The sequence below is a fragment of the Arachis ipaensis genome, chromosome B4 (genome assembly GCF_059453495.1).
Source record: "Arachis ipaensis isolate K30076 ecotype BB chromosome B4, ASM5945349v1, whole genome shotgun sequence".
NCBI lineage: Eukaryota > Viridiplantae > Streptophyta > Magnoliopsida > Fabales > Fabaceae > Arachis > Arachis ipaensis.
In genome coordinates, this window is record NC_142439.1 from 38,305,657 (window position 1) to 38,329,905 (window position 24,249).

Genomic DNA, 24,249 nt, shown 5'->3' on the forward strand with positions numbered 1-24,249 from the left:
AGTAAAAGTATATTTTGGGCGTTGAACGCCAGTAATGGTAGCAATCTGGGCGTTCAACGCCAGAAAGGGGCACCCACTGGGCGTTGAACGCCAGTAATGGCAGCAGCTGGGCGTTGAACACCCAGGAGAGCAGCATTTGGGCGCTGAACGCCCAAAACAGGCAGTGTTTGGGCGTTCAAACGCCAGGAAGGCAGGGAGGAGCCAAATTCATTTTTTCCACACGTATTTCCATTCTAATTTCAAATTTTATGTTTCAATGCATGATTTTTACATGAACATGTTAAGAACCCTGATTTCTAAAATCCTTAATTTCAAAAAAATCCCTCTTTCCAAATTCAATCCAACTCTTTTCAAATCTTTTCTGAAAACAAATCTATCTTTTTCACTCTAAAATCTTTTCAACTAATCCATATCTTTTTCAAATCTCCATATTATCTTTTTCAAAATTCAGATTTATCTTTTTCAAAAATCTATCATATCTCTTCAAAATTAAACTATATCTTCTATCTTATCATTTTCAACTCAATCTTTTTATCTTATCTTTTCCAATTTTTCGAAAACTCACCCCCCATCCCTTTAAATTTGGGTTCGGCCTCCCTCCTCCTCCATCCACAATTGCACCTAGCTCTCCTTCTATCCCTCTCCTTTCTTTTCTTTTGCTTGAGGACAAGCAAACCTCTAAGTTTGGTGTGTTTATCCGAGATCACTAAGATCATGGCTCCTAAAGGAAAACAACCCACTCCAAGAGGCAAGAAAGAGAGCGTTCCAAAACCACTTTGGAATCAAGGGAAGTTCTTATCTAAAGAACATTCAGACCATTATCTTAAAATAATGGGTCTGAGAGTAGTGATCCCGGAAGTTAGATTCGATCTGAAAGAAGATGAATATCCGGAGATCCAGGAGCAAATTCGAATCAGGAACTGGGAAGTCCTAGCTAATCCTGAAACGAAAGTAGGAAGGAACATGGTCCAGGAGTTCTATGCTAATATGTGGCAGACTGACAAGCAAAAACTATCTGAAACTGCCTTCTATGAATTTCGGACCATGGTCAGAGGAAAGATTGTTCATACCACCCCTGACAAGATCAGAGAGATCTTAAAGCTACCTCAGCTAAAGGACGATCCAGACTCCTTCAACAGGAGGATGATGAGAGCAGACATTGACCTGGATAAGATTCTAGAGGACATATGTATCCCTGGAGCCAGGTGGACCACCAACACAAAGGGTGTCCCAAATCAACTCAAGAGAGAGGATCTCAAACCAGTCGCCAGAGGATGGCTAGACTTCATTGGGCATTCTCTGTTGCCTACTAGCAACCGTTCTGAAGTCATAGTTAAAAGAGCAGTAATGATCCATTGCATCATGATGGGAAAGGAAGTGGAGGTTCATCATTTGATTTCAGCTGAACTCTACAAAATTGCTAACAAAAATTCTAAAGAGGCCAGGTTGGCTTATCCAAGCGTGATTTCCCTGCTCTGCAAGGACGCTGGAGTAAGGATGGGAATAACTGAGTATATCTCAATTGAGAAGCCAATCACCAAAGCATCAATGGAAAAACAACAAGAACAGGATGATCCCATCAAGAAGAGAGCACAGGAATTCCTCCCAGAGATCCCTCAATCTGAATACTGGGAGTATCTTGAGACGTCTGTTACCAAGATACGGGAAGCTATGGAGCAAATAATAAAAGAACAGAAGGAACACAGTCAAATGCTGACCTATATGTTTAAAGAACAAGAGGAGCAAGGGCGTGACTTAAGGGAATTGAAGCGCCAAAAGTCTTCTCTTGTAGGACCAAGCACCCCAAGGATCAGAGGAACCCCCGTGCCCCCAGAATAAAGGTTGTTAATTTCCAATTTCTGCCTTAACTCTGTGACAGTGTCCTTATAGAAGTTTACCTTAGGAGTCATATAATAGTAATTAGTATCTATTTTGATTTTATCTCCAATTAAGCTATAGTTTATTTTTTCTCATCATCAGCAAACATGAATAAAGTAGTAGATCTTTTGAATAAGAGGTAATAAAATTTCGAGTTTTAATAAGAGAAATTCTAATTAGTTAAATGTGGTGGCAATGCTTTCTGTCTTCTGAATGAATGCTTGAACAGTGCATATGTCTTTTGAATTTGTTGTTTAAGACTGTTAAATATGTTGGCTCTTGAAAGAATGATGAACATGAGACATGTTATTGATAATCTAAAAAATCATAAAAATGATTCTTGAAGCAAGAAAAAGCAGCAAAGAACAAAGCTTGCAGAAAAAAAAAGGAGAAGAGAGAAAAAGCAAGTAGAAAAAGCCAAAAGCTCTTAAAACCAAAAGGAAAGGGCAAATAAAAAGGATCCCAAGGCTTTGACATCAGTGGATAGGAGGGCCTAAAGGACTAAAATCCTGGTCTAAGCGGCTAAACCAAGCTGTCCCTAACCATGTGCTTGTGGCGTGAAGGTGTCAAGTGAAAACTTGAGACTGAGCGGTTAAAGTCAAGGTCCAAGGGAAAAAGAAGAGTGTGCTTAAGAACCCTGGACACCTCTAATTGGGGGCTTTAGCAAAGCTGAGCCACAATCTGAAAAGGTTCACCCAATTATGTGTCTGTGGCATTTATGTATCCGGTGGTAATACTGGAAAACAAAGTGCTTAGGGCCACGGCCAAGACTCATAAAATAGCTGTGTTCAAGAATCGTCACACTGAAATAGGAGAATCAATAACACTATCTGAATTCTAAGTTCCTATAGATGCCAATCACTCTGAGCTTCAATGGATAAAGTGAGATGCCAAAACTATTCAGAAGCAAAAAGCTACTAGTCCCGCTCATCTAATTAGAATCTGAGCTTCAATCAAAAACTCTGAGATATTATTGCTTCTCAACCTATTAGTCTTCTATTTTATTTGTCTAGTTGCTTGAGGACAAGCAACAGTTTAAGTTTGGTGTTGTGATGAGCGGATATTTTATACGCTTTTTGGGGTTAATTTCATATAGTTTTGAGTATGTTTTAGTTAGTTTTTAGTCTATTTTCATTAGTTTTTAGGAAAAATTCATATTTCGGGACTTTACTATGAGTTGTGTGTTTTTCTGTAATTTCAGGTATTTTTTTGGCTGAAATTGAAGGAGCTGAGTAAAAATATGATTCAGGCTGAAAAAGGACTGCTGATGCTGTTGGATTCTGACCTCCCTTCACTCAAAGTGGATTTTCTGGAGCTACATAACTCTAAATGGCATGCTTCTAATTGCGTTGGAAAGTAGATATCCAGGGCTTTCCAGCAATATATAATAGTCCATACTTTGCACAAGGATAGACGACATAAACTGGAGTTCAACGCCAGTTCTCTGCCCAATTCTGGCGTCCAGCGCCAGAAAAGGATCAAAAGCTGGAGTTGAACGCCCAAACTGGCACAAAAACTGGCGTTCAACTCTACAAATGGCCTCTGCACGTGGATTGCTTAATTCTCAGCCCCAGCACACACCAAGTGGGCCCCAGAAGTGGATCTCTGCATCATCCATCATAGTTTACTCATTTGTTGTAAACCTAGGCTATTAGTTTAGTATTTAAACAACTTTTAGAGACTTATTTTGTATCTCATGACATTTTAGATCTGAACTTTGTACTCTTTGATGGCATGAGTCTCTAAACTCCATTGTTGGGGGTGAGGAGCTCTACTGTGTCTCGATGAATTAATGCAAGTATTTCTGTTTTCTATTCAAACACGCTTGTTCCTATCTAAGATGTTCATTCACGCTTAACTGTGATGAAGGTGATGATCTGTGACACTCATCACCATTCTCAACCCATGAACGTGTGCCTGACAACCACCTCCGTTCTATATCAGATTGAATGAGTGTCTCTTAGATCTCTTAATCAGAATCTTCGTGGTATAAGCTAGAATTGATGGCGGCATTCATGAGAATCCGGAAAGTCTAAACCTTGTCTGTGGTATTCCGAGTAGGATTCAAGGATTGAATGACTGTGACGAGCTTCAAACTCCTGAAGGCTGGGCGTTAGTGACAGACGCAAAAGGATAGTAAATCCTATTCCAACCGGATCGAGAACCAACCGGTGATTAGCCGTGCTGTGACAGAGCGCGTGAGCGTAGTTTTCACTGGAAGGATGGAAGGTAGCCATTGATAACGGTGATCCACCAACACACAGCTTGCCATAGGAGAACGTGCGTGCGTGAACAAGAAGATAGAGGAAAGCAGAGATTCAGAAGACAAAGCATCTCCAAAACTCCAACATATTCTCCATTACTGCATAACAAGTAACCTTTAATCCATGCTCTATTGTTTATTTGCAATTCAACTGATAAACATAATTGAATTCCTGACTAAGATTTACAAGATAACCATAGATTGCTTCAAACCAACAATCTCCGTGGGATTCGACCCTTACTCACGTGAGGTATTACTTGGACGACCCAGTGCACTTGCTGGTCAGTGGTACGAGTTGTGAAAAGTGTGATTCATAATTCGTGCACCATTAACCAACCCTAGAAAAAATAAGGTTCATACAGATCTAGAAATGGATCCTTAAATAAAGATGCATGATGCAATTTTGGGACACTTTGTGTTTGTCTGTTATTTTCATCATTGCTTGAAAATTCCTGTAATATAAATGGAAAAAAAATTTCATAGAATTGAACAATTCTAGAAATGGAAATGTTTCTACTTTTGAATTGTAAAGAATGTGTCCTTTAACTCCATCTTTGACCACTAAGTATAAACACTTGAGAGCTCTTTAATCTAGTTTTGTTCTATGTGTTGTTAATGTTGATGCATATCCGAGATATCCAAACACCTTGAGGTATGATATATCAGGTAATTTTTGTTTCAAAATTTAGTAAGATGACTAGTTTTGCAGTATATTACTAGGAATTCTATTTATTAGATGCACTGAATGTCCTACTGCAAAGTTCCAGAACCTTTTAGACATATTTGAGTGAAACATCAATACTCTTGTAATTTCCAAAATGTGTTGATGTTTCCTTTCTACTATGCCATTTTTTTTAGGAGTCTCAACATAGGTAGTTTGATATATTATACTCTTAGATGCATAGAAATTTGGCATCTTAAATTCATTTCCATTATCTGTTCTAACCTTTTTAATTACCATTTCAAACTGAGTTTCAACCATTTTAACATAATTTTTTACCAAATCAATAGCTTTTCTTTTTGATTTCATAAAATATAGCCACGTAAATCTACTTTTATCGTCACCACAGTTAAAAAATACTTGAAACCAGAAATTGAAGCTATATTTATAGGTCTCCAAATGTCCATATGGACAATGCCAAATTTATTTTCACTTTTTGAAACTCTAATTGCATATGGTAATATTTTTTGTTTTGCATAGTGATATGAGTCACAAGGATTATTATAAGCAGAAAAATTCAAATCATTATATTCTTTTTTCATTACAACAATCCTATCATGGGGTATGTGTCCTAATCTAAGGTGTCAGAGCTCAAAATTGTCTAATTGTGCATGTTGAATAGCCAGTGCAGATGAAGATGGAAGAACATGAAGATACAAATTGACCAGGATGAATAGCCAGTGCAAATGCAGATGGAAGAACAGATGAAGATACAGCTTGAACAAGTGTGAGGTTTTCAAAAGCATACAAGCCTCATCTATGTTCAGCTACACCAATTGTCTTTATGGTAATCTTTTCCTGAATTTCACAACCAAATTCATCAAATGTAAGTTTTAGTTTTGAATCGGTAGTCAATTTAGACACATATATTAGATTAAATTTGAATGTTGGAATGAAAAACACATGAAACAATTTAAACTAGTCCGAGAATACTATGGTTTCTGCATATTGGGTTATTGTACTGGTACCATCAGGCATATTAATAAGAACAAGTTTTATTTGATATAGACACTAAAAAAATATTTTTGAATAGGCAACATGATTTGTAGCACCTGAGCCAATGACCCAAAATTTTGGATTGAAAATGGACATTGACATTATGTAAGAGATACCTTGGTTTGACGAAAGTGTGGCGGCAATAATTTGATTTATGCCTTGCTTTGGTTGTGCATCTTGCTGATTCAAGAGAGCGAACAATGCTTCCTTTTGCTCTGAAGTAAAGCCAAGCTCAGAATTGCCGAATGCTTCTTGAGATTGATTGTTGTTATCATCACTTTCTTCAGCAACCAAATTATTGATAGAGGCACCACTATTCTTGAAATGAGGAGGGAATCCATGCTTTTTATAGCATGTATCTACTAGATGGCCATTTTTCCATAATAACTGCACTATTTTGAACCTCTTCCAGTCTTGTGATAATTGCCATGGCCTCCCCTACCTCCTTTGCCTCTACTCCTTACTCTAACAATTCCACCATCAGTTCTTGCATTGGTTATCAATGCCTTCCCTTCAACCATTTCATTCATGTTAAACTGCCTTTCCTGCTGAAGTAGATCAGAGAAAACTGCATCTACCTTGGGTAATGGTTTCATCAACATAATTTGATATCGTACTGATGAGCGGATATTTTATACGCTTTTTGGCATCATTTTCTTATAGTTTTTAGCATGTTTTGTTTAACTTTTATTAAGTTTTCACAGGTTTTAGTGTAAAATTCACATTTTTTTATTCTAATTTGATTTTTTGTGTTTTTGTGCAATTTCAGGTATTTTCTGGCTAAAATTGAGGTGTTGGAGCAAAAGTCTGATTCAAAGACAGAGAAAGCACTGCAGATGCTATCCGGATCTGACCTCCTTACGCTCTAAAGAGCTTTTCTGGAGCTATAGAAGTTCAAATGGAGCGTTCTCAACAACTATGGAAAGCTGACTTCCAGAGCTTTTCATCAATGTATAATAGTCCATACTTCGCTTTAGAATAGAAGGCCCAAAACTAGCGTCCAACGCCAGCCTCCTGCCCCATTCCAAGTGTCCAGCGCCCAAAGGAGGAGACCAGCCTCCAAACGCCCAAAGAGGACCCCCTAGCCAGCGTTCAATGCCCTAGAGGCCTCCTAGCATGTGGATCTCATCAAAGCTCAGCCCAAACACTCACCAAGTGGGTCCCGGAAGTGGATTTTTAGCACTAAAAGACTATTTTACTCTTTCTTATGTAATCCTTAGTCATTAGTTTAGTATTTAAGGGACTTTTACACGATCTTCAAGGGGAGATCAGCCATACTTCATTTTTCACGTTGTATTTTCTATCAGTATGAGTTTCTAAACCTCCTAGGTTGAGGGGAGGAGCCCTACTGAGTTTTATGGATTAATAAAAGTACTATTGTTCTTTCTCAATTCGTGTTTGATTCTCTATTCTAAGATGTATCTTTATTCTTCGTCAATATGAATGCGTTGAACTGGCATAAGGTTATCACATTCTACATGGGTTCATAGTGAGTTTTTCATCAGATAATGATGAACCACCAGCTTGATTATACATTTCTTAGACGGTTAATTCACGACTTCGTTGGGGACTTCTCGAGACACCAGTTCAGCCGAAGTATGGGGAGATTAGGGTCTATGTAGTAAAGGCTAGAACCCAAAGGTGCAGCATCCTCTGATCCGGAAGATCCGACCATGTCTGTGGCGTTTTGAGTAGGATCATCAAGGAGAATGAACTGCAGGAGCTTCACCCTCAATCAGAATAGATCCGCACTAACCCTGGGGTTCAGATCTAGAGAAGTATTGGCGGCTGCTTAAACCAGTGTCAATCACATGCAGCCTGCCATAGAAAAAATCATTCACAATTGAAGAAGAAAGTAATACCAGAATTAATCCAGAAGGACAAAGCATCTCCAAGCCTTAACCACCTTCTTATCATAGTTTACACGACTTCTGAGTAATGTTATGTTTATATCACTGTTAATCCAATAAGTCTTCTATCCGCCTGTCTAAGATCTGCAAGATAACCATAGCTTGCTTCAAACCACAATCCTCGTAGGATCGACCCTGACTCGCTCAGGTATTACTTGGACGATCCAGTGCTCTTGCTGATTCAGTTGTACAAAGTGTGGGGATTCGTGCACCACGTACTGTAGAATATTGATCCTTCAATCTACACAAGAGTCTTACAACACTTAATTTTTCCTTATAACCGCTCAATATATTCAATTCACAGGTGCAGTTTTCAGAACATCTTGAACAGATCGGGATCCGGCACCAAATGATCTAATTCTTCCCAAATCTCTTTCAATTTTGTATAGTAAGCAGTAATTGTTAACTCTCTTTGTCTTATAGCAAATAGATCTTCCTTTAGTTCTACGATTCTATATTTGTCTCCGTGACAGTACCTATGCCTTAATTCTTTCCACAACTTCTCAGCTGAATTTATCCACACTACACTCTTAGCAATCTCAATGCTTAAGGATTGATTAATCAAAGAAACCACATATGTGTTAGATCGTTCCCATGCTTCAAAAAACGTAGTTCCTCTTTCAGGTTTTTTAATTGATTCATGATACGTGGAATTTTGTATCACTACAATCTTCCTTCGGAAAGTATACCGAATAATCGTCAAGTAAAAACTCACAATAGAGTGAGGTTGAATCCCACAGAGATTAAAGGATTAAGCAAGCAATAGTTGATTGATTATTCTAGTTAGACAAGCATAATTGGGTGATAAGCAACAAGAAAAGTAAATGACATAAAAGTAAAGAAAGCAATAAAGTGCAAGAAAGTAAATGGCAAGAAAAGTAAAGTACTGGAAAATTAAAAAGCAAGAAAGTAAAGTACGGGAAAGTAAAGTGCAAGAAAGAAAATGACTATAAAGTAAATGTAAGAACTAAAAATAAAATGAACATTGGGATAGAGAGATATTGGATTCTCCGGACCAATTGCTTCCATCTCATCTTCAATCATGCAACTCATTGATCTCTTGAAAATAATGAGTGATTGAATCCCAATTCTTTGGCAATTCAATCTCTCTAATCTTTGAACAATTACCAATTCATTAATCTAATTGCTCATGAGAAGAGATGAAGCTTGGTCCCTATGCCACACACTTTCATAGATCCAAGTATTGGGAGAATTACATGTCACTATATCTGATCAACCCCAAACCTAATCCAATGTGAGAAAGATTTCAAGCATGGTTCTATGATTCCTTTTCCAAGGCAATCACAAAACCCAAGTACATTCAATTTTTTTCCCAAGACAATTGAATGCTTGAATGAAGAACGAAATCTTTCTAGTAAATCAAAGAGAGATGAAGAGAAGAAGAAGAATAAAAACAATTTAATCCATCAAATAACAATAGAGCTCTCTTTCTCAATGGAAAGAGTTAGTCATTCATAACTAAAAATATCTACAATTAAAAAAGGAAATGGAAGAGAAGAGAAAGTGTGGAAGGGAGAAGAGAGAGTCCGAAGACCCCTCCCAGTGGTGTGTGTCAGGGGATGTGTGTGTGTGTGTGATTCCGGACTCTCCCTCCAATCCAGAATGCTTTGAATGTAAAACCTAAGGCCTTTATATAGGCTCTCCTAAATTACAATGAAATTGAAAAAAAAATTACAATCAAATAAAAATTAACTATTCTAGATGATTCTTGTGGCCTTGATTGGTTGACAATTGTGGGCTTGCTTGCTTGAGCTTTGAAGTGGACTTGAGTGCGAGAAGTGCATCAAATTGAGGTCCATAGTAGCTTGGCGTTGGTGCTGGCATTAGTCATACTAACGCTATGACTTGCTCCTAAGTTAGTGTTTTTGGGCTTACAGATGCCTATTATTTGTGCTCCAATTTCATGCCCACTATAGACTATCATACACCGTTGGAAAGCTCTAAATGTCCGCTTTCTAACGCAACTAAAAGCACTTCAATTGGACCTCTGTAACTCAAGTTATGCTCCTCTGAATGGGACAAGGTCGCTAGCATTGTTGCTGGCGTAGTGTGCTTAACGCTGCCACTAACGCCAGCGTTAACGGTGTTAATAATGCCAGGTTTTGAAGTTTAAACTTAATGTCCATTCCATACTATTATATATTGTTGGAAAACTTTGTATTTCGACTTTCTAATGCCTTTGGAAGTGCATTATTTGAAGCTCTACATCTCGAGTTATACTCCATGGAAGGTGAAGAGGTCAGCTAGCCTTACTACAGGTTGATACTATATTCATCTTTGCACTTTCGGGGCAAGTTTTCTCCCTCAAATTAAGCGTCCACCATGTAATGCCATATATTCTTGAAAAGCTCTAGATTCCTACTTTTCAATGCCATTAGAATCATCTCAATTGGAGCATTGTAGCTCAAGTTATTCTTGTTTGAAGAAGACACGGTCAGGCTGCCAGGTGCTAGTGTTAGCACTGGCGTTAGTGGCACTAACGTGGCCACTAACGCCACACCTTGCCCTTGGACAGCGTTGTTCCTGGCGTTAGTGTGGCTAACGCTGCCACTAACGCCACAATTCTCCTTGGCCTAGCGTTGTCGCTAGCGTTAGTGTGGCTAACGCTGCCACCAACGCTACCTTATCCTTGCTTCTTCTCTTCTCTGCTTCACCTTTTAAGCTCCTTTCTTCTTTCATGCTTGTTTTGTTCTTTTTACTTATTTTTTCCATCAATTTCTGCAAAATATATCAAATCAAAGAGATGAAAGTAATCTATGACTTCAACACCCAAACACTCAATAATTATGCATGATTAATTAAATTTTTATATGAAAAAGCATAGAAAAACAGAACATAATGCGCAGTCATCAATTCATGTACAAATCCTAGTTTATTCTTTGATGTAAGTGCTCTCCATATAGCTCTCTCCCGAATTTGGTAATTGTTTCCTACTAATAGAGTCAAAAGTAAAGAAGAATGATGAGCGAATATTTTATACCCCTTTTTGGCATCATTTTCATATAGTTTTTGTTATGTTTTGTTTAAGTTTTATTATATTTTTATAGGTTTTAGTGAAAAATTCATATTTTTGGATTCTACTTTGATTTGTTGTGTTTTATGATGATTTCAGGTATTTTCTGGCTGAAATTGAGGAGTTTTGGCAAAGTCTGATTCAGAGACAGAGAAAGAACTGCAGATGCTGTCAGATTCTAACCTCCATGCACTCGAAGGAGCATTTCTGGAGCTACAGAATTCCAAATGGCGCGCTCTCAATAACTATGAAAAGCTAACATCCAGGGCTTTTCAGATATAATAGTTTATACTTTGCTTTGGAAATGAAGGCCCAAAACTGGCGTTCAACGCCAGCCACCAACCCTATTCCTAGTGTCCAACGCCCAAAAGGGAGCAGCTGGCGTCCAACGCCCATTCAGGAGTCCAAAGCTAGCATTGGAAGCCTAAAAGGGAGCTCCAACTCGTGGCTTCACTCAAGCTCAGCCCAAACACTCATCAAGTGTGCCCAAAAGTGGATTTTTGTACTACAGGACTACTTTATCTTATTTCTGTAATCTTTAGTTATCAGATTAGTATATATAGGAGGAGATCACCCTTGTTTAGGATCTTCTTCCCCCACTTTTACATTCGAACATTACCTTTTGTAAGCTATGAGTCACTAACCTCCTAGGTTAAGGTTAGGAGCTCTGCTAATTCTTATGGATTAATAATATCACTATTCTATTTTGATCTATGCTTGATTCCATTCTAAGATGTATCTTCGTTCTTCATCCTAATGAATTGGGAGTGTAACTTGATCGCCATCCCTATTCACATGGGTTCTTGCGAGTCCTTGACGGGATAGTATTGAACCACAAGCTTGATTATACATCTCCTAGACGGCTAATCCACAACTTCATTGGGGACTTCTCGAGACATCAGTTCAGCCGAGGTACGGGGCGATTAGGGCCTTTGTGGTATAGGCTAGAATCTAAGGAGCAGCGTTCTCTGATCCGGAAGATCCGACCTTGTCTGTGGTGCTTTGAGTAGGATCACCAAGGAAATGGACTGCTAGAGCTTCATCCCGTTCAGATCAGATGACCGCTGACCCGGCATTTAATCTGAAGCAGAGGAGATTAATGACCGCTGACCCGGCGTTAATCATTTACAGCCGCCATGGAATGAATTAATCAGAAGTTGGATAGATGGTGAGAAAAGTTGATCCAGAAGGAAAAAGCATCTCCGAAGCCTCAACGGTTCTCTCATCTCTGATTTCACATCTATCTAGTAACATTTTATTTATTTATCTGTTTTATGCGTTTTTTGTGACAACTATCATATTTTCTATCCGCCTGACTAAGATCTACAAGGTAGCCATAGCTTGTTCAAACCAACAATCCTCGTGGGATCGACCCTCACTCACCTGAGGTATTACTTGGATGACCCGGTGCACTTGCCGGTCTATCTGTGCGAATATTGCGGAGTCAAATTCGTGCACCAAAGAACCTGAATTTTCTCCAGGATGCAGAAAATAGGGACTTGGATTTGATTGAGTTCTTGTTGCATTCAATTGCATAAGATTGATCTGGTTAACCAAACTTGCAAAGCCTGGATGTCTATAGAAGAGAATGGTGGATTGTTATCTGATGCCATTTCATCAACTTCCCACTCTGGATTTAATTTTGTTAAAGAAAATTTCAAGAATTGAGTTAAACCGAATCAAAGGATCTGTAAGTTCAGAATTTTTGCCCTAGAACTCACTGATTGGATCACTATTTATCTGAACTGGTTTCGTGTAGAACAATGTAGATCTCATCAGTCTCTATTATTTGAGTTTAAGGGAGAAGGAAGAGAAGAAATAGAGAAGAAGATGAAATTGAAGAAGAAATTAAAGGAAGAAGGAGAAGATGATGAAATTGAAGCTACAAGAAAAAGAAATCGAAATTGTATGCAGATTAATTGAATCTTCAAGGAGACGAGATCGAAGTTGCATTCAAGTTTCTTTCAAAGTTTTTCAACCCTTTCATCCACGCTCACCTCACTATATTAAAGTGATAAATTCTAGAAGGTGAAAGAGGGACTTCACAAAACCTAAAAAAGGTAGAGTGTGTTTTATTCACATCTCAATCTCCATTCTACTTGAAAAATGAGAATGGAAAAACTGACTATGCAAAAGAGCATTGTTACTATATACGGTCATTAATTACTCTACTGCTAACTGATTTTTTCTCTTACACCAGATAACTAAGTCACACCAGATAACTAAGTTACTAATAAATTTTGTAACTAACACTATACACATAAGCACTACACTAACTAATTAGTTGAAGTGTTAAGTCATGTAACAGTTCTTGTTGTATTTTCTTCTGCCACAAGGCTCTCCACTAAAATCGTTTCTGATGTAACTCAACATATGAATATACTCTGCATTCTCAAATTAACTATATTTTTAGTTAAGTTGTACACAATTGTTAATTATTAAATTTAGTTAAACATCCAAAATTTAATAGAAAAATATAAAAATATTATTTATTAATTATGATATCTTTTCTTCATTTTTAAACTTTTTTTAAAGAGTATTGTATTTTTTGTTAATTAAATAAATTTTAGTTATTTATTTATTATATTTTATATCAACATTTTAAATTTAGAATTTAGAGTTTAAAATTTAAAATTTAAAATTTAAAAATTAGAGTATTTTATTTATTTTTATTTTTTTATCTTTAATAACAAATTAATTTTCAAAAAACTATTGCAACTTCTTTTTTGGAACGCTTATTAGTTGTCTATTTTTTTGACATGATTTATATTTTTTTAATAAATAGTTAAACAATATAATAAGTATAAATGAATTAATGAGTTATTTATACTAAATATGATAAAACTAAAATGTGACCATTATTAGGAGAAATTAAAAAGGTAAAATATACTAATTAAATTTTAAATAAGGATCTATATCTATGATATATTAGGAGTTTTAGACTTATATGCACTCAAAAACATTATCATATATAAAAAGTTATATTAGATACATTGATTGCTAGTTGATATATGGGATTTTTTTTTAAATAAATATTTTTTATTTTTTATTTATTAAAATATATAATGTGTAAGAAATTTATAATTTTAAACAACATTATTTATCTCGTTTATAGTATAAACAAATTAATAATATACGTATTTCGTTTACCCTATAAATGAGATAAACGTAATTATACAATATATATGCATCTGCAACACATTCATCGATGCATGTGTCTTATCTCACTTGTAATAAACGAAATACGTATATTATTAATTCGTTTATACTATAAAAAAAGATAAATAATATTATATATAAACAAGATAAGTAATATTACATAAAAAGTAAATTACATATAAATTATATATTTTGATAAATAAAAATTTTAAAATATTTATTTAAAAAAATCCATTGATATGTGTCTTTATTTCTAAATGGCAAGCCACCATTACACAAGTTATGCTAGGTTAGATTTAAGAATAGGCCAAACATATATAGTACTAATAGAAAAATCTATTCCAAACTACAAAGTGATGAGCTAGTTCATTAGGGTAGTAACTAATTACAACAATACAAGTCTAACATTTTAAAATAAAAAATGGTTGACTTTTATTGTCTCCAAACCTTACGACTAGCACCATACCATATATACCGTTACTAATTTCACCAACAAGGGAACAACAAATAAATATGGCTTCATGATCCTTAATTATTAGACATTAGTACTTTGGCCACATATAATATATTTCATGCAAGTTGATTGAAATTGGACGACAATGTCCAAAGGCCAATTCTCGTCCAACGCCGCCATGGACCACAGGCTAGCATACCTCCTAGATAACTAATTTCTTGTCTATCTATTTTTATTTTATAATTTATCCACTAAAATAATTCTATTTATAAATTACAATATAAAATTAATTTTGACCGAAAGTATCTTCATTTAGAATTAAACTATTGATGTTATATTTATCTAATTTTTTGTTAATATAAAAATTTAGATCATGGGTCAAAATTAAAGAAAATTCTTAAACCCGCAATAGAAAAAAGTTTCAATGTTTTAAAATGAGTTTAATTTTGATGTAATATTATTCAATTGTATTTGTTTTTTTAATAATTATTCATATAAAAATTAATTATTTTTACTAATATAATGTCACATAATTAAATGTTTGTATAAGACTATTTTATACTAATAATATATTAAAATTAAGTACATATAAAATAATATTCTATTGATGTATAACTTTTCAAATGTTTATTCATAATGCTATAGTACAATTAGTCAATTATATATATTTGTTAAGCCAGAAAAGTCTAAAGAAATTAAAAAATTCCGGTGGATGACGTTGACCCACCAAGAGCAGAAATGAAAGATCATCGCCTCTGACGACATGGAAAAAGTACTGAGACATCACCAAAGAAAAAAAATAATAATAAAGTGGTCGTTTTCATATGCAAGTGTAAAAGAGTCAGTGATAATTGAAGAGTGAAAAAAAAGAAGGGTTCGACTACAATTATGCTAAACTAGGAGTTGCAGGATTGTCATCACTGCTTGTCTGCAAGGTGCAAACAATTTTGGTGAGAGAGAAAAGAAAAGAGACAGCAATAACACTGTGCAATATTTTTTAGATACATTACAAGGCAACAAAAGTCTAATATGCAAAGTTGCAAATTAAATAAAGTGGCCACTAAGGCGACACTATTTAATAATTTGTATTCTAATGTGAGATATATATACGTACATAACAGACACCTATGTCTATGCATTATTGTGCGTTGCATTTCATTCATGTCTCCTATGCTACTTTCACTCTCTTGTCTCTCTGTCCCTATCTCTCTACACACTACAAGCGTATCGTATCATATGTAATCTAGTTTTTTACGCCAAAAATATTTCCTAATAGTTAACAATAATAATAATATTGTTGCTGCTGTTGTTATTAAATTAGCACATATTCAGAAAGAGATTATTAAGAAGAAAAACCTTGAATATGTTTTCTTATTAAGATCTTCTCATTTTTGTTACACTTAATTATATTTAGATTATTTCGGTGGGACAACTCAATTAGAATGATATTTGTTGATCTAAAATTAATGAACCTTTCTAGACAAACTAACAGTAAATAATCTTAATCTAACAATAAAATCACTCCATGGCAACCCCACTGGTTACAACTTACAACTCCAACATCGTCCAATGTCCAATTACATAGATTGATAAATAAATCCCCAACCACATGTAACATGTTGCCTGTCAACACTTTTATTAATGATGTATCAGTAATTCAGTATCAAGATCAGATAGAGAAGCTCACCTGATATTTGATGCGTGGTAGGAATTAATGCCATCAACAATCTAATGCAATCTATCTTTAGTTGTTTGGTTTTATTGGTTGTAAGTTGCATTGTAAAGATAGGTTTATGCTTAAGTATTCCAGGAACCGAAGTTATTATCTATTGCATATCCAATCACTTAAATAAAGTATTTACCAAAAGAGACCTCATTGAGTTGTTTTTCTTGTGTTGATTGATAAAATGCCTCATCTTGTAAATTCCAAAATCCAAAGTTACTCCCTGATGTTTTTGGTAGGTAAATTGATATATTGGTTCATGACCAAAGAGAGAAAAAGTAGTTTGTCAGGTTGCTGATAACAATTGCACAAAGATTAGACATATGGATCTCTAATTTATTTGCAACATAGTCTTAGAGGTGAAATGATGATTTAGACTTTATTCCTTGGCTTTGCCTATGTGACATCCTCTAAACGCCTAATTTTGCATAATTTCGACCCAAATAAAAAGAAAATCCTCCAAATTCACATTTTTTAACCACAATCACCCCTAATCTTTCTTTTTTTTAGTCAGTGTGTGAGAGTAGGGATTTTGTATCATAGATAGATAGCACTTTCAGTAACAGAGTGTGGTTCAAGAACCCTCCCCTAATCTTTTAAGAGGTGCATTTTGGAGGTTTTTTTTCCAACGTACATCATATGGGTTTCCCTTTTGGGTCATAACTAAAGTGTATTTTGGAAAATACCATGGAATGATATTTCACCTAAGTCCTAATAAGAAGAAAACTGGATACAATAGATTTAGTTAGAAGCTACAAAAGCTCAGACCAAAAAACAGAAGGAAAACACAACCTGGAAAAGTTAACCTATTATTGAAAAATATAAAATTAAATTAAAGATGGTAAAATCTTGCTATAGGAAATTTTGGACAGATGCATATGGATTTTTTAAAAAAAAGAAAAATAGGTTAACTTAAAAACTTGAAGTACGAGGAATGCAATCTATTTATCACATTACCGTGCATCATATTTAAATTCTAGAATGCAATCTATCAAGCAGATAGGCATAAAAGTTTATTCTGATTATCCAGAGACCGAGGAATCTACTCAATAGCAACCCAATGGTGTTGTCGTTATTACACCGATTTGACAACAGCAAGGAAACCTTAGGATTTTTTTTTCCTCTTTTTTTTTTCAACACTATTCTACAAATGATCAGCTTACATAAAGGGGTTCTGGCTCCACTTTCCGTTTGATCCTGAAAAAAGATTGCAAAATTATTTAGCACAATTCACTTAAAGGCAAACAAAAGAAACAAAGAAAAGCTATAATCCAGAAACACCTCTAGTTTCAATTCTGTACTAAGTACTAACTCAAAATGGTTAAACGTTTCACTGTGGTTAAGTTACCCTTCCAGACAATAGGTTATTTGACTAGGATTTTGGTGGACCTCATTCGATAAGTTTACTCACAAAATTCACCTCACCTGATTACAAATAACTTCTTTTTCTACAGGGTTCTAAGTTTGTGGTAATTGGACAAGATTACACATTGAAACTTGTAAGGGGTTTATATGTGTTTCGTCAAACAAACAAATATGGTTTGTTTCCTTCGTCACGTCATTTAGTAAATGTCAGTAAAAATTTCTTAATTTACTTCAGGATCAGGCAGGTTACGCATATTTCTAACTTAAGTAGTCTGCTCCTATAACTTAACAACAGGAACTCAACATAGTATATGATTAGCATTCTCTCAAGGCAATCCACTATCTATGGCAACAAAAACAACAATTTTTGTTTTCTGATCCAAATTGCTCAGAGTTTTTGATTACATTGTAAGAAGAGGATAACTGATATGAATCAAGCATACGAGGCTGAAGGTTGAGAATGCATGTGGACTAACAAATTGTATCGAAGTCAAGACCAACATCCTTTTATGATAAAGAATTTATAAATAAATAATAAAATAAATTTGACTCCTAGGCATTGGGATTAAGGAAGAATAAGAAATCATGATACAAGCACAAATATAACAAAATAATGCAACAACGTAAACAACATTGACAGGCAAAGAATTCTAGACACCTCAAATGTGTTTAGGAAGGAAGTGAATGCAGTTAGTATTTAAGTACTCAAGGCACAATTGAAGTGTGCATTATTAATAACCATGCGGGAAACTACCAAAAATACCCTTGGAAGATTTGTGCAATGAGAAAGTTCAAAACGACCAAAATTCTCCTAATAGATTCAAAAACGTGACAAAACTAACCAAAAAACCATTTCTTTATAAGTGGCAAATGACTTTTGTATTTGACAAATGACTTGTGCATTTGATTCGAATTTTGGTGGAAACATTTGAGTAACTACTTAGAAAATATATGCAGAAAGAAACCAGAGCGAAATTCAACATTTAGACACCTTTTTTCATTTTGTTGTTAAATTAGACCATTCACAAAAAGAATCAACTTGGCATAGATCATCAAATTTTAAGGATGAAAGATCTCATTTATCTAGTCATTCTTGCAAAAGAACATCAAAATCCAATCGCTAAAACCCTTTTTGAGAATATATTTCTAGTATTTGATTTTTGTCCACGTTTTCAAGTCTGCAGGGTGTTTTTGCCGTTTTGATCTTACAAGAGTGTTTTTGGGCATTTAAATCTTTTGGGGGTATTTTTGGTGGTTTACCCTAATCATGTTTTTTATAGAAGCATTATTAATAAGCATATATACCTTATGAACATTGCCATTAGCAAATAAATTAACCTTTCAATGACATTCAAGCTCCTGAATGAGTAAAGAGGCTATATAAAAATTATTCTTAGGATATACACTTACCAATTTTCCGGTGCCCATTGGCAGCCATCAGTGTCCACCACATGCAGGCTGTATGCATGCCTTGATTTTTGGGACTGGTTTTCAAAGCTGTCATCCGTAAACAAAAGCAGAGAAGGATGAATTATAAGGATCATATCCTCTTCAACAGCAATTCTCCTTCCATATTTCATGATATACATCATCCAAAGAGAATCGTTTTAACAAACCTTTGATGGATAAGATCACCATGGATGACAACCAATGAACCAGCTTTTACTTCAATAGGAACAAAATCCTTTTGATCATAAGATGGTGAGGGTCGATCAAATTTAACACCATCTTCATCCCGTAAAAACCTTCTGACAAGCCCCTCTACAGCAGCCAAAGAACAAAGAAAAGACCAAGATCTGATAAATCAATGCAATGGATGTATGTTTAGGGAACAAATACCAAACAGAGGGAAGTATTACTCTTGTGAGATCCAGGTATTGCCCACAGGCAACCATTTAATACCGTTGCATCTTCCAGAGCCAGCCACAGCCCTGTGCATGTTTGGGGTTCGGTATAAAGAAACGAGTTATCCTGGTGTGGCACTACTTCACCCCCTATACCTGGTTGCTGCCAATTAAAATTTCATATGCCAGGTAATCATAAATTCCAGAAACCAAAATAGTCAACACTAGAATATTCCTTATTTATATGTTTATATACAACCAGAAAATGTTGTTTCAACCATATGATCAGCAATTGAACCTCAGAAAGACAGATGAAAATGTACCTTAAAAATGTACATAGACTGCATGATTACTGGCCTCTTGTAACCTAAGGAGTACATCAAACTAGAAACTTTGTTGGAAGAAGAAAACTTCTTGAATGCCGGCTCAATCTCGTGAAGCGCTGCACAGAATCATAACAAACACCACAGGCCCCAACCCCCCCAAAAGAGGATAGTTAGATTCACAGGGAACAGAATCATTTTTGGAATTAGCAATGCTACCGACAGATTTCTTGCATTCACCAGTGTACAACAGCATGTGGTCTCATCTAAAAAGGGTAACCCAAATTGAATAATCTTAGTCTTTTCACATTAACGAAAACCATGGCCTTCTACAAATTTGTCCTAAACAAATTAATTCAACATACAAGCCTAAAGGGCATCATTAAAAGAGTGCTACCGGAGGGTGTGCACGCACACACACATATATACAGAGAGCGCAAGAGTATTGAAGGCTCACCATGGCCTACTTTATTAAGGGAGAGTTGCTTGGGTTGCTTTAATTTTCCATCATCCCCAAATGCTTTCTCTGCCAATACACAAAACAGAGGAAATCACCAAACCATGCAATTATCAATAGACATTCTAATTTGTAGTGCACTTTTACTGTAAAAACAAGCTTCCAATCATGGATTGTCACATCATAAAAAAACAACATCCACACTACTTGAAAATAATCTAATAGAATGAATTACAGTGACACAGTTCATGAAAATAAACAAATGAATGGATTTATCATTTCCACAATCTTAGAAGAAACCCGTGTAAGTAAATGATTTTTGAATACCTTCGAAGAAGAAGGAAATTTTCTCTGCGCTCTCAAAGAAGTAATCATCAGTCAACTTTTGCTGTGAAATCCATAAAAACAATCAAGAGTGAGGTAAATACTACAGTTAAAAAGTAACACACAAAAAAGAAGGAGAAACAGAATGAAAGTAAGTTTGTTTTCTTTAGACCTGGTTCTTGGTGGAGAAAATAGAGGCGGTGGAGGAAGGGTCAAAGTCATTGACCAATTGGTCCATCCTCCGAACCATGGCATCAATGTCGTCATCAGTGGCAAAGGATTCCAACACAATATAACCTACGCAAAAACATGGTGATTGGTGTAAGCTTAGTTTGAAGACTAGGGATTTGAACTATGAAGAGAAAGGGGGTTAGGGTTTAGGGTACCTTGAGAATTGAAGGATTGGAGCTGATCTGCAGTGAGGTTCCCAACGATTCCCATTGGAATTCGGTGATTCAACTTCGATTACTGGAATTGTTCTCCGGGAGGGTTAGGAATTAGGAAGGTAGAAGGAATGAAGGAGGACAAAATGGTCAGATGATCATCATATATGATATATCTGCTTATCCGCTACGAAACTACAACCCAGGTTAGCTACTACTAATTACTTACGAGCAATATTAGGGACCAGTAACATTTGTGATTAGTAACCATCAAATAGTCATCAATGATAATTTAATGGTGTGAGATTGTTGTGAGATTTCATCTAATAGCTCACTTTTTTCTGCTGGTTACATACTGACCAAAATTCAATAAAATTGCTGGTCCCCTAGACTTTTCCATTACTAAAATAATTTACTTGAGGGCTAATTTGGGATTTCAGACCTTTTTTAATGTACTTATGTACAAACTACAAAACAAAAATGAACTATCTAAATAAAATAGAAAAGAGTTATAACTTGTTTAATTATACAAAGTCTAACAATAATTTTAAGTAACTTTATTTAATTTAGAGTAAAGTGACAATTAGATCTTTAAAAATATTAATTTTGGACTAATTAGTCCTTGAAAAAAAAAACCAATTAAGTTCTCCAAGATAGTAAACGGTAGACATGTATGACCACATATATGACTTTCTGTCAATAAATAGTGCAAAACAAAACTGAATTGTCCATGTATTCTGTTATTTACAGTGGTGCATGTCTCGTTATTGTCACATGAGTAGGAAAACAATGTAGTTTTACACAGTGAAGCATTTATTATCTTTTGAGTTTTCATATACCTTTTATCATAAATTCTATCAAAACAAGTGAAATTTCATTCCAAAAATTGTTTTCTACATGACTATCTTTCATAAATAGACATGTCAGAGTAATTAACAGTACGTATAAGCATCAACGTTAAGTTTTAATTGATTAATTGATAGAAGGACATCATGTGTCCACTGTTTGCCATTTTGGAGGACCAAATTGGTACTTTTTTTTCTTTAGGCACTAATTAATGCGAAGTTAAAATCTTCAAGGATCTAATTATTACTTTACTCTTTAATTTAATATTTTTATTTTATGTATGTAACTTTTAGAATTATATATTTATTATATCGAATAATTTTAATTAGTTTGTTGATTTTTATAGTTTTACTAAATTTATAATTAGATCCTATAATTTTTTTAATTATATTCTTGTACTATTTTTAATTTTATAATTAGGTCTTTGTCAATATAAAAAATATTTAGAATTAATAATAATTAATAAATATAAAATAAGATAAGTAATAACTAAGAAATATAAAATAAAATAATTTTAAATTGTATTAAGCTAATTTTCTATTGCTTTTAGACTTTTTGTTTTGTATAATATTTGTATTTAGATAAAAAGAAGGGTTTGACTAATATGTGTCTTAAAGACATATGATAAGTTTATTATTAGTAAAAAATTTTAAATATTTTTTTTAATGAATGTAAAATAAATGTATTGAAAATTTTAATTTTTTATATTTATAATATTTTTTTTAATTTATAAACTTAACATGTACCCTTAACTAAGGGAACATGTTAGCTAAATTCTAAAAAGAATGAGTTTCACACAATTAGACTTAATCATATTCGTTGAGTCTATTAAATCCTAAAATGATCTCTTAAATTGGAATCCTACACCAAAATAACCTCTAAAATTTTAATTACACTACTATAGACTTGTTGCCATAACTTGGCACAAGTTATCTCTAATAACATCCCCTATACATCCACTATTACTATTACCAATTGCTGCATCTACATTAACTCTTAGCGTTGAGTTTGGTGACTCCTCCCACTTCAGCATAAGGGGAATTAGTGGGTTTTGGCTCTTCCTCTTCTCCTCCATAGTAGCTTGGGTGTTCCAAAATTCTTCGAAGGATATCAAAGCTTTTTTTATTTCTTCCTCAATTGTTAGCATTTTTTTTTCAAAAATCATCAAAATCCTTGTTCGCCAGAGTTGGTTTAGTAAGGTACAGAAAAAGCCATGTTCTTTCTTTTGGAGCTCACCCAGAATCTCTGTAATCCATCCTTTTAAATCAATTTCTCTACATGTTCCAGACCTTAAATTGGATAGTGATGCAAACCAGAATCGCTTTGCGAATTTGCAGTGTTTGAAGAGGTGTTCTTCCGTCTCTTTTCCTATCCAGCATCCCTCACAAATTGGTGAGCATTCAATGGTTCTTCATAGTTGGGAGGGATTTGTGCAACAGTCTCTCCATGAAATTTAGTGTTCTTGGGGGACTTTGATCTTCCAAATCTATTTTCAGGTACCTTTTTTTCTTAGTTTTTCTTGCCAATTTGTTGATTGATTCCTGTTTTATGCTTTAATTTCGTGGTATGCTAGCTTTACCCTGAACAGTCTATTTTTTGCTTTTTTTTTTTCAAATGAACTTTTTTGTTTTCTCTGATCTAAAAATTGGGATCTCTAGTATTTATTTTGCTTCAAAAGGTAGGAAGACTTGGTTTATCAGCTCTGTATTCCACTATTTTTCCTCTTCATTCATAAGCTCATATACTTTAGTATTTTTGCTTAGAGATGATGGGTTGGGGGACCAGGCTTTGGAACCGTTCTGCTTGGGTAGCCAGGGATCTTTCCAAACTTTAATTTCTTTACCATCACTTACCTCCAAAACCCACCCATTTCTAGCACACCTTTTACTTGCCAGATACTTCTCTATGTGAAACTGGAGTGAACCCCAAATCTGCATTCAAAAATATTTTTTTATTATAGTATTTTCTCCTGATGGTTCTTGCAGCCAGAGATTCTGGATTCCGGATGAGTTTCTACCCCTGTTTAGCTAGGAAAGCTGAATTAAAAGCCTCAATGTCTCGAAAGCCTAATCCACCATAATGTTCTGGTTTACAGAGTTTTTTCCACTTTACCCAATGTATTTTCCTTTTCCCACTCTTCGAACCCTAGTAAAACTTACTAATCATAGATGCGATGTGTTGACATAGGCCAATTGGTAACCTAAAGAATCCCATTATGTAAGTCGGAATTGATTGAGCCACCATTTTAATGAGAACTTCCTTCCCGTCCTTTGATAGGAACTTTTCCTTCCACCCTTTGAGCTTTTTTCACACCCTTTCTTGGACGTACTCGAAGACTTGTTTCTTGGATTTCCCGACGAAAGTCGGTAGCCCCAAGTACTTTGAGTGCCTTTCTATAGCCTTTACTCCCAACCGTTCTTAGATCAGCCTTTGTCTGGTAGTAAGTACATTTCGGCTAAAAGACAGCTCTGATTTCTCCATGTTAATACATTGCCCCGAGGCTTGTTGGTATCTAATCAACACTTTCTTTGTTGTTTGGATTTTCTGGTCTGTTGCTCTAGTGAAGAGT

At 35.0% G+C, this 24,249-nt stretch overlaps 1 protein-coding gene across 1 annotated transcript; it reads right to left on the reverse strand.

The window, feature by feature from the left end:
* Nucleotides 1–17,140: 17,140 nt before the first annotated feature.
* PAHX (phytanoyl-CoA dioxygenase (PhyH) family protein) lies at nucleotides 17,141–21,374 on the reverse strand. Its single transcript, XM_016342736.3, has 10 exons — nucleotides 21,238–21,374; nucleotides 20,838–21,051; nucleotides 20,624–20,748; nucleotides 20,455–20,515; nucleotides 20,128–20,196; nucleotides 19,671–19,789; nucleotides 19,363–19,510; nucleotides 19,120–19,264; nucleotides 18,914–19,000; nucleotides 17,141–17,335 (listed from the first exon to the last, which is right to left on the reverse strand). Exons 2-10 carry the CDS (start codon nucleotides 20,890–20,892, stop codon nucleotides 17,293–17,295), a joined length of 852 nt encoding a protein of 283 aa, XP_016198222.1. The 5' UTR covers nucleotides 20,893–21,051; nucleotides 21,238–21,374; the 3' UTR covers nucleotides 17,141–17,292.
* Between the last annotated feature and the right edge of the window lie 2,875 nt (nucleotides 21,375–24,249).